This window comes from Rhincodon typus, chromosome 25 (genome assembly GCF_021869965.1).
Source record: "Rhincodon typus isolate 14 chromosome 25, sRhiTyp1.1, whole genome shotgun sequence".
NCBI lineage: Eukaryota > Metazoa > Chordata > Chondrichthyes > Orectolobiformes > Rhincodontidae > Rhincodon > Rhincodon typus.
In genome coordinates this window covers 30,332,750-30,344,491 of record NC_063356.1, presented here as the reverse complement: position 1 = coordinate 30,344,491, position 11,742 = coordinate 30,332,750, and the positions used below count along the sequence as shown (strand labels likewise).

Sequence of the window (11,742 nt, the reverse complement as noted above, 5' to 3'; positions counted from 1 at the left end):
ATAGCTCGCTATTTTGTGTGCACCTTTTGGAAATCCTGTAGTCATTTTGGGTCTCCTTCATTTTCATTCCCAAAAACTTGCATTTTTCAAACAGGATTTACCTTTTATAAAACTATATTGACATAACTATGTTCTTATCATAATACTTTTTTTTAAGTGGAATCTTCAGACTTTCTTCGTAATAGACACCTGCATTTCACGATGGCAGAAACCAGGCTAATTGTTCTGTAGTTCCTTCTGTTCACGCTTTTGCTTTTCTTGAACATAAGCAAATACAAAATTATGTCGAATTTGCTGGTAATATTCTACAATCAAGAGAATTTTGTAAAATTGTATCCAGCGCATCCACTATCTCTGCAGCTATCCTCTTCAAAACCCGGTCATCAGATCCTGCAGATTTTAGTTTCCTGTATACTTTTTCCTGATTTTAAGCACATTAATTTTCTCACATTTACAAGCCATAGATAATTATCTATTTCTGATAAGCAATTTGCATCATCCACATTGAAGGCAGTCACAAAACATTCATTCAATAATTCTGCTATTACCTCACTCCCTGTGATAATTCATCCTATCTCTGCTTATTCACACCCTTTTGCAAACTTTAGTTTATTTATTTAACTTTTATCCTTTTTAATCAAAACTGTTTAATCAAAGCTTGCTTCCACAACCTTCTGAATCCCCAGACTTGCTATTCTTCGTAATATTATAAACTTTTTCCACCCAAAACCTCCTTATTAAACCATGGACATTTGTTGATTTGATTTTTCAACGGAATGTAATTTTTGTAAACTTTTAAACTTCAGGTGCTTTATCAATGACCTTCCCTTCATAATAAGGTCAGAAGTGGGATGTTTACTGATGGTTGCACAATGTTCGGCACCATTCACAACTCCTGAGGCACTGAAGCAGTCCATATCCAAATGCAGCAAGACCTGGACAATATCCAGGCTTGGACTGAAAAATTCGAAGTAACATTTGGCCACACAAGTACCAGGCCATGACCACCTCCAATTAGAGACTGCCCCCGATCTACAACATGCACTTCAGAAATTCATCAAAGATTCTTAGACAGCACCTTTCAAACCCACAGTCACTTGCATCTAGAAGGGCAAAGGCAGCAGATATTTGGGACCACCACCACCAGTAAGTTTCCCTCCAAGCCCCTCACTATCCTGACTTAGAAATATATTGCTGTTCCTTCATTGTCATTAGGTCAAAATCCTGGAATTCCCTCCCCATCTTAACAGCATCGTGTACCTGTCCAATCCAAATGGACTACAGCGGCCACCAGCTTCTCAACGGCAACTCATGCCAGGCAATTAACAGTTGGCCAGTCAGCAGCACACGCATACCATGACTGAATACAAAAAAAATTATATATGCAAATATTTACAACACAGGAGCCCATTCAGCCCATCTTCACTATGCTGCTCAACAATGATTGGGCTACGCTTACCCCATTATCCAGCTCTTGGCCTGCAGACCTGGAGGTTTCTGTAACAGCACCTAAATTCTGCTTCCATGTTATAAAAGTTTCTTACTCAAATACCCTTTAAGGCAGTGAATTCCAAACTCCCTACCACCCTCTGAGTGAAACAATCTCTAAACTCTTCTTGTACCGTTCAACTTCTTACCTTAAATCTATGCCCTCTGGTCATAGATCCATTACTGCTAGGAAAGGTACCTTCCTGTCCAACCTACATATCCTATCCTCTCATTATCCCATACACCTCTGTCAGGTCCCCTTTCAACCTTTGCTGTTCCAGGGAAAACAATCCACTTATCCTATCTTTCCTTATAGCTCACTACTTCTTTAGTCTATTTCCTCAGTCAATCTCAGCCATCTCGACCCTTACATCTATGCAATTTACTTTAAGCTCGAAATTCATGTTTGACTCAAGTAACTCACTTTCAAACTCAACTTGGAATTAAATAGTGTTTATGATCATTATTTCTAAGCAGATATTCTAGTATTAACCCTACTCCATTATACAACACAAGATCTAAAATAGCTTTCTCTCTCATTAATTCAAGACATTGCTCCAAGGAACTGTCACAAAAGCATTCTACAAACTCATTTTCCAGACTACATTTGAACTAACTACATTAGCTCAGTCTACATGAAGACTGAAATCTGTCTCAACTACAATTGCATAGCTTTTGTAACCAGTTCCAAGATTTTATTTTTTATTCCTATATGGGAGTAGACAATTACTAGTAAGGTCGACATCTGTTACTCACACCCAATTTTACTACAACTGGTTGGCTTGCTAGGCCATTTCAGAACACAGTTACGAATCAATCACATTTCTATGGGTCTGGAGTCACAGGTAAGCCAGACACGGTGAAGATGGCAAATCTCCTTCCGTAAAGGACAATGGCAAACCAGGTGGATTTGTAACAATTGTCAAGTCAGACTAGCATTTAAATTCCAGATTTTTATTAAATTCAAATTTCATCATCTATTTTATGTTGTTGTCATAGTCTTACCAGACCATGGGTCTGCTCTCTCTTTACAGATGATAGCCTGAGGGCCATCATACTTTAGGTGAGGGGAGAAGTTGAGAGGGAGAGTCCTTCATGGTAACCTCAACTAGTGATGGGAATTTAATCCATGTTGTTGGCATCACATTGTTTCACAAACGAACTGTCCAGCCAACTGACAGTATTCAAACCGAAGTCCCCACAATATTGGGTTGGCAATGCAGAACTCCAAGCTATAGACATTACCACCATCCTTCAACTCCCCCAAAAAATTCTTGCTTAATGTTTAGTTCGATGGTATAGCTATTGTTAAACAGCCTATGAACTACTTTAACCAGCATTTTCTGACTCTTGCTATTTCTAACCTTCACCAAGACAGATTCTACGTGCTGATTTTCTGAGCCAAGATCCTTTTGTATTACTGACCTTATGCCAACCTTCCTTAACAGGGTTACCTCTCTTCCTTTGTCCTCTGCCCGTAATGATTCTACTGGTAGTTGAGAATAACATTCACTTACTACAAATTTTTTTACAGACCAGTCTGTTAGACAGACTAAAGTATACTAACACTGAAAGACTTGAATCTAGCGATTAATATTCAAAGGAAATCTTGTCAAAGATTGATTGAAAAGGTGAAACATAACTGTAAAGCAAGGGTCAGCCCAATTTAAAGATGAATGGCTAAGATTATGTTGGACATTGAATTTGTCAATTTCAACACCTGGACATTAAACTAAAATCTGCACTAAAGTGTAAATCATTAGAACCAGTTACAAAATGGCATTTTTTTAATGGGGACATCATAAATCCTTACTGCATATGTTATACATAGAACGTTTTGTTAAAAGCCATTTATTCTTCTTCACATCAGATAAATTCCTTGTACAAAAACAGAGAAAATTGCACTGTGACATGTGAACTACTGCTTTCATTGCTATTGTGGAGAAAATATTCTGCATCAAACCTTTTTGGGTGTACAATACGTAGATTTGAATCTGTTCCCAACACTATCATAAGTGAATTAGATGATAATTTGCACTGCACTGCGTGCACACACTCAGGCTCTGGATTCGTGCAGTTTGGCTGAAATATGCTTCTTCTGTCCAGACTGCCAAACTTGTAAATTTGGTGCCATGTTCTCTCTTATCTCCAGACTCACCCACTGGCAAAGCAATAGGACTGAAAATAGGGTGGAAACACAACTGCAGGCTTGAGAAGCCTATGGTTACAAGTCTGCAGACAGTTTTTGGTCTTCTGGCTACTGCGAGAGAACAGAAGCAGAGAAGTCACACTGGAAAATAATCAGGGAGATTGCAAAGGTATTATGTACTTGAGCAGGACCCCTCGTGTCTTGCTACCTGGTCCATTCAGAGCTCACGTCAGAATAGCACCAGGTTCTCCAGATGTCCCTCAAAAGGACTACCCTTCCCTTACTGTAAGGAACAAAGTGTATCAGGAGGCCGAGGAAGATTTCTGACCGGCCTCTTTTCCAGAGCAACACTTGTCCATTGCCTATACATAAAAAAAGCACAGGCTCAGGTCTGTCCCTCTGCAACTCCAGAAATTCCAGAATAATGTAAAGTTAACAATGGTGTAATGTATTGGGACTCCATCCCGCCTCCTATCGGTAACAATCAGAAACTAAGTGTTACCTGCTGTTGTGGAGAATATGAAGAAAATTTGCAAACAAACTGGAGGTAATTATTTTGAATATGGCATTAAATAATAAACTACACTGATTTTAAACAATATAACATTTGCCATTTAATCCTAGATTTGGGCTTTGAATTTTAAAACGAGAAAGAATTCTCTCTTTTGTCAAAACTGTAAATTTATTAACAAACATGGAAAGACAGTAATCTTTGGCTGGCTTAAATTATAGTGAGCAACTGTTTCACGCCAGTTGCTAAGTTTCTTGGAAAGATAAGTTGGATGTTATTTAAAGCATGTTTAAATTTTAACTTGTAGTTCATATCCTATTGATTATATTCAACAAAAAACAGAAAATTAATATCCACTTTAAGTGTTGGTGCAGGAAATAGCTCTGGAGTGATTCTAATTTTAAAAAGGTGAAAGATGGTGGGAAGAAACTGAGGTATCAGACCATCAAACCTGTCCCATACAGGTTGTCTGGTATTGGAAATACACACACTCCCAGTCATGTCTGGAAGCCATTTGCCAGAGACAAATAAAATTTAAAGCATTGTCCAACTGGGGAAATGAAATCTGGAAAATTCTAGTCCAAACGGCTTAGGTATTCAAAATTAATCCAGAAAGCACTTCAGTCCTGATTAATGTCATAAAGTACTTACCTCGTTTATGAGGTGACTTCCACTTCAGCCAGAAAAGGGCCCAGCTTTTGCTCGAAAGAATTAACACAGAATTTTTTTTTAAAAATCGTATTTTGTCATGGAGCTTCGACGAATGTTCAATGATATGGATAACAGCAGCTACATTTCAGTAGGAATGAAGAACCTAACTCCAAGTTATTGATACTGTAAGTTAATAAAAGAAGCTTAGTAATTAAAATTGGGAACTGTTAATTTCTAGTTTGTCACATTTAATTCTCAGGAGAAAATATAGCCTCAGACAGTTGGATTGTAATAGATCAGAGGTAAAAGTACAATTTTGCAAGAGTCAATTCTCAATTTTCTCAACCATTACAGCTTTTTATAAACAATACTAGAAAGCAAATAATCTTACTTTCTACAATAAATACAACATGAACATCCTGTGTTTCACAGTGGACACGCAGCTAATTTTAGGTCCCTAAGTAAGTCAACATCATTGATATAATAGCCTGAATACATTAAAAACCAAAATCATAAAATGTAATAAAAAATGTTTTAAACTTGTACTACACAGTATACACAGGTCACAAGTCCACTGCATTTTAACAGAACAAATACTTTCAAACGTCAAATGGTATTGTTTCTCAAATAAATTACAGTGTGTGCGTACAAAACCCATTACCATCACAGAGAAGCTAAAGATTCAGATCTGCAGCCTTGAATAATTTAGTGTGTAACAATATAATACAATTATATACATGGTTTTTATTCCCCTTGGCTTCCACACAAAAGGCATTATAAACACTATGAACAGGATTTGTATTTGTAAATTTAAAGCATGATCTATGTTTAAATGAAGTAAACATGGCAAGAAACAAGCCAAAGAAAGGCCATATAAGAATTGGCAGTGACAAAGGCTGTGTGTTGATCTGCTTAAAAGTATGAAAAAATAAAGAAAGGACATATAATTTTTACAATGAGCAGAAATTAAGGTCTTTGATGCCTGATGTCACATCATACAATCTCCTTCAGCAACTTTGGTTATGTTTATAACAGTCACATGTAGTTTGAGGTGAGAAAGCCATGCTCTCCACGTACTCTACTCAAATGGATCATTGCTCGATCATAAGCAATTTGAACAGATTTTCGAATGCTTGATTTACGCCCTTCCATCATTTTCAGTTTGTCCACTGTATCATCAATGCCAAGAGCTAGCAATTTTGAACGGGGAAGCCACTGCCTGTTGGTGAATACATTAAAGTAATAGGTTATAAATCATACAATCAAATAAGGCAGAAATTATAGATCAATAGAGCAATTTAAATTCTATGATGTCTAATTACCAATAACTCTGGCTTGAGACTACATGATCAAATGTTGAAAAAAATTAAAGCAAAATATTATTGATGAAAACCACATTACACATCATGTAAAAGTGTTTGCCAGACTTGAATCATCTGGCGTCTCTTACTTGCACAAAATCCATACTTAACCCAAAACGCTGCTGCACATAGTAAGACTGCCTGCTAATGTGGCTTAGAACTTAACTCAATTTACACAAGAAAGCATGCTACAGGTAACTTGCAGGAGCTAAAAGCAAGTGTGAAAATGGATAACTTTATTGCATACTATAATTACTCAACTTCAGATGCAATTAATTACATATAGGATTGATAATGCAGGAAGTGTTCTTAAATATCTTGGTTTCCCAGAAACTCCTGGTCAGAATATGGGCGATATTTTTCCATTAAATACAACCAGAGAATCAGAATGCATCTTTAACGTTCCAAACTTTTATCTACGATTAGCAACATTGATTATTCACAGGGAAGAGAAATTGACAGCTTAACAAACTGTCACATACATCTGACAGCAGTCACCCAATAACACACAATATGCTGTCTGTGTATTTTTGAAGTCTGCTTCTTGAGTGAGCTCTTCCCTCAAGAACTGGGGAATGCAGCTAAATTCAAACATTAAACTAAAAAGGCTCTGGACGAAAATGCACATGAAGGTATTTAAGACATGAAAAGCAACTGTACAGGTATAAGAGACTTATATGCTGAATGAATTAATGTAAAACGGATGGTAAACAATACACTAATACACAAATCTATTGTTCAAGACTTTTCTTTTCCACTTACCATGTCCTTTTGTTGTCAAAAAATAATACCAGGTAAAGTTTCTCTCCAGCTTCTGCATGCATCTGTTCTCCTAGCTTTACTACATCCAGTGGAGGTACAGGTATTGGGACACCATTGTGATACAACCCATCTCGAGGCATATTAGGATCAATGATCTATAAAGTAAAATATTACAGAAAATTAAGGAAAAATATTTTGTATCTGCAAAGCACCTGTCATGATCTCAGGACATTGTAAAGCGCTTCACAGCCAAGGAAGTACCTCTGAGGTGGAGTCACTGTTGTAACATGTGCAAATTTACACACAGCAAGGTCCCACAAACAGCAATGAGATTACTGGCCAATTAATCGTTTTTTCATGGTGTTGATCAAGGAACAAACATTGGCCAGGATATCAGGCGAATTCCCTTGCTCTTCTTTAAAACAGTACTATGGGATCGTTTACATCAACCTGAGAGCGTAGACAGGGTGTTAGTCAAAAGTCTTATATAGAAGACCGCAAACAGTGCAGCACTTCCAAAGCACAACTGAAGCATCAGCCAAGTTAGCCTCAAGTCTCTGGAATGGACCACGAATCACAACCACTGCCTCAGAAGCAACAATGTTACCAATGAGTTAATTCTGATGTCTTCTAAGTTACATATTCAGTTGAACATAAAGATATATGCAAATCTGAGGCAACAGGTACTACCAGACCCAGATCAGGCCATCTCTCGGCTTGTATTAATTGTTTTCATGCAATTTAATTTTTATTTTACAACTGACGTCCATCCAACGAATTGGTAAAATTGCAGACTCAACTATATGGAACAAAATGGAAATAGAATTTCAAACTGTTATTGTGAGTAAAATTAAAATGATTGGACTTATTTCCATTAGTTCAAATCAAGTTATAGAACTTATGACATAGAAACAAATTATTCAGCCCAACCACTGTCTATTGGCATTTATTTTCCACACCAGCAGTAATCTTATTCCTTTATGCCTAATGATTCCATATTCCTTTTACCACTCGAACCCCAAACAGCACGTTGTACATTTGGCAAACATTCTTTAGCTTTACACAATAAATGTTACATTTCAATATTATTTTATCGCTACGTACCTTGCATTTAAGATTATTAAGAAGATAATATGTGGTCTTTCATTCTTTTACAGTTTTCCAGGAAAGTAAATTCCGAACATAAGGTAACAGAACAGCTAATTCTTATGATCCCATCTTCAATCACTAACTCCAAACGGTACAGTCCACAGTATCACAAACCTCTGTAACTTTAATCCTGCTTTCTGTCCTAAATTTCCTACATTTAATCTTATACCTATGTTTTATCATTCCAATTTGCCCGGTCACTGCAAACTCTTTCTTTATATTGTCAGGTTCTTCTACTTTACTACACAGTCTCTACTTCTATTAGGAACCATCCTCTAAATTCCTCTGTCCTGTTGAAAACAACAACAATTTGTGTGATATATATTATCCAAAACTCCGTCCTCTCTAATTTCTCCTGCCACTGTGCAGACCTCTGGGTTCCATGTGTGGCGGCGACTTTCAGAACCATAGGTCAATGTGTCCACACATTGACAGGCATGCATTGACCCTATGAGCAGCTGTAAAATGGATCGAAAGGATAAACAACTTCTTAGAATCTGCCAATCATTTCAGTTCAGGTCTTGAAGCTAATTAGTCATTTTATTCAGAAACAATTTTTTATTCATTTTACTTTGGTTGCTTGAGAAAAGATATGGTGTTTGATTTTCAAATACTTAATTGGCGAACAAATGTGACTTACCAATGCTGGATAAGAAGGGTATCCTCTGCATTTGGCCCAAACCAGTTCCAGAGGCTCTAAAATAGCATCATTCTCAAAGGGTGTCCAGACGCCTCTCCCTAACATGAAGAAAAAATAAAAATGTTTTAAAAAGCTTTTAATCTGTTATGGTGTAAATTCTGAAATTTCAAAAATAAATAACCAGTCACTTTGGAAATACAGCGTACAATTCACCTCAGAAATGTCTTGAATCGAACTTATATATTTCATGTTAATTCAATTATTTCAGTTTCCTTTTTTTAATTGTAAGGCACTCTTCTATATTTTAAAACTGTTAGGAGTATTTGTTTCCATTTATTATTGTTGGAAAGATAGGCCAATGGATGTACATTCAGATAATAAACTATATCAAGAGATAGTAGGAACTGCAGATGCTGGAGAGTCTGAGATAACAAGGTGTAGAGCTGGATGAACACAGCAGGCCAAGCAGCATCATAGGAGGAGGAAGGCTGACGTTTCGGGCCTAAACCCTTCATTCTGATGAAGAGTCTAGGCCCGAAACGTCAGCTTTCCTACTCCTATGATGCTGCTTGGCCTGCTGTGTTCATCCAGCTCTACACCTTGTTATCTCAGATAATAAACTAGTTTGTTTTTAATAAAAGGAAAATTATATACACTTACGTAAGTTTCTACAGTTAATCTTTTACCAAAAAGTAAGAAATTGACTCTTACGAGTGATAATTTCCGAGAGGTCGAAATCAACCCTCTCCAATCACCTTGCTGTTATAGCTATTACATTAGCATCTGTTCTCACCACCCTCATTCCAAAAACTGAGCAAAAAGGAAATTCATTATTAACTTTATTTCTATAAATGGATGCTAACTACTTTCATGTAAATCATTAAATTCAGTAAATACATTAAAACAAAAGCCCTATATAAAAAAAAATACATAATTTTAGTTTTTTTTTCAGAGCACAGAAAAGAGTACTGGTACCATCAGTATATAGCAGCAGTGCAAGCAGTGAATGTGTATGTAGTTCCATAAAAACCAACACCCTCATCTTCAGAACTATATGGACGATCAACATCATCATCAGCAGCACTCACATCATTGCACAAATATTCATCTTTAATGTCATCAAGTGCATCTGATATCCCAAATTTTTTGAATGATTTGATGATAACCTCTGTTCTACTTCCATGTCTCTCCAACCCACTCACACAGGCTTGCTAACATGAGAGCTGTGTGCTTCCAAGCTTGGTGAATGCCTGCTCTTATCCAATCATTTAGTCATTCCACTTTTTTTCTCTCATATTGAGCACTTGCTTAGAGAGCCATTCAATGGTTGAACAAGGCAAGGATGTTTGGACCTCCAGGAATCACAATCTAACTTCAGCAACAACATCATTGATATGATGTGACCTGAACATGTCTCAGGTGAGCAGACCTTTTATTATGTAATCCTCCAGGTCAAACGCTCCAAAAATGTTCCTTAGTCGTATTTTCTCGGCATCTTCATCCATCCAACCTTTATTGTCAATATTGTTGACTACTCCTATGGATAATTGTTGTTTCAGAAGGATTTCTCTCTTGAACATCACCACTGGCTTGAGCTTTGTCCTCTTGGACATACAGGGCAGCACAACAGTGAATATAGTCTTTTCAAGGCCAGTTATTTTCATTAACACTATTTTCCCTGCTACTTAGTTCACTGTTTGATTGGCTCAAGCCTCAAAATTCATGGAAATCTCATGCATGTTCATCATACAGTCTATTTGTATCCATTATTTTCTCGATCTTTGACTGTAAAATGATAAGATGTAATTGGCCTATCATGGAGTTCTGTTGGGAAATGCTGTGAGATCTTGGTCTTCTGTCGCAGTACAAAGTTATTTCTCTTCATACTTCTGGTATACCAGCAAGCTCTAGCTGTGAAAACTGAAATTACTAATGTTCTTGACTGGGGTGAAGATTCGACAAGTCCTCGAGAGACCAAAAGAATCCAGGCTGGCGATTTTCGTTGATGCATTTTACAACATGGTCTTCCAACTGTGGTACATGCAAGTACTCACCTATTTGCACATTTATTCTCAGACATCTGCCTTAGCTCTGCAGAGAACGTCCTCTAATCTCACATGTTCTCCTCTAATACCCTGAATTTCCTAGCAAGATCACAACTATTTGCCTGCTTTTTCCATCTCAACAACTTTAAGTTTTGACTGGGCTGTATATGTTCCATTCTTTCTTGATAACAATGTTCCCATATAAGAGGGCAGGATTGGCAGAAATGCAGGGCGCATCAGTCAGGTGATAGCCTTGACAATATGTATTAACCTGAACAGCCGCCTACAATGGTAGCCTTCTCTATGATTTTATCAAGGAGGTTTGCATCAAAATGCATTGGCTTAAGTAGGAAGTGAGTGCTAAGTACAAAAGAATTAAGGAATAGGAACAAGGGGAGGACAGGTAAGACCTTCAAGCCTTCCCTGCCATTAAAAAATGGGGGAGGCAATGGCCTAGTGGTATTATCGCTGGACTGTTAATCCAGAGGCCCAGATAACATCCTGGGGACCTTGGTTCAAGTCCCGCCACGGCACATGGTGGAATTTGAATTCAATGAAATATCTGGAATTAAGGATCTAATGATGACTGTGAATCCATTGTCGAAAAAACCCATCTGGTTCACTAATGTCCTTCAGGGAAGGAACTGCCAGCCTTACCTGGTCTGGCTACATGTGACTCCAGACCCACAGCAATGTGGTTGACTCTGAACTGCCCTCTGGGTAATTCGGGATGGGCAATAAATGCTGCTTGGTCAACGATGTCCTTATCCCGTGAATGAATAAATTTAAAAAAATCACGGTAGAACCGTCCCAAGCCTCAAATTCTCTTTTGTGCCAGCCCCTCGGAGCCCTCAATTCCTCGATATTTCAAACATCTATTTACCTCTTCTTTGAATACTCCGAATGATCAAGCCTCCACAACTCTCTGAAATACAGAATTCCAGGCATTCACTAATTCCTGGAAGAAATTCCTTCCCATCTCAGTT

General features: G+C 37.5%; 1 protein-coding gene across 5 annotated transcripts in view; it reads right to left on the bottom strand.

The window, feature by feature from the left end:
• Nucleotides 1–5,026: 5,026 nt before the first annotated feature.
• The window catches only part of brpf3b (bromodomain and PHD finger containing, 3b), an 84,117-nt gene continuing 77,401 nt past the window's right edge, over nucleotides 5,027–11,742 (bottom strand). For 4 of the 5 annotated variants that reach the window (XM_048611975.1, XM_020531553.2, XM_048611976.1 and 1 more), the window contains exons 11-13: nucleotides 8,712–8,809; nucleotides 6,923–7,077; nucleotides 5,027–6,018 (exon numbers count right to left, since the gene is read on the bottom strand). In XM_048611975.1, coding sequence (XP_048467932.1) covers nucleotides 5,835–6,018; nucleotides 6,923–7,077; nucleotides 8,712–8,809 — 437 coding nt within the window. In that variant the 3' untranslated portion in view covers nucleotides 5,027–5,834. Of the gene's footprint in view, nucleotides 6,019–6,922; nucleotides 7,078–7,183; nucleotides 7,373–8,711; nucleotides 8,810–11,742 lie in introns of those variants that run through there. The other variant, XR_007264740.1, reaches the window with a different exon arrangement.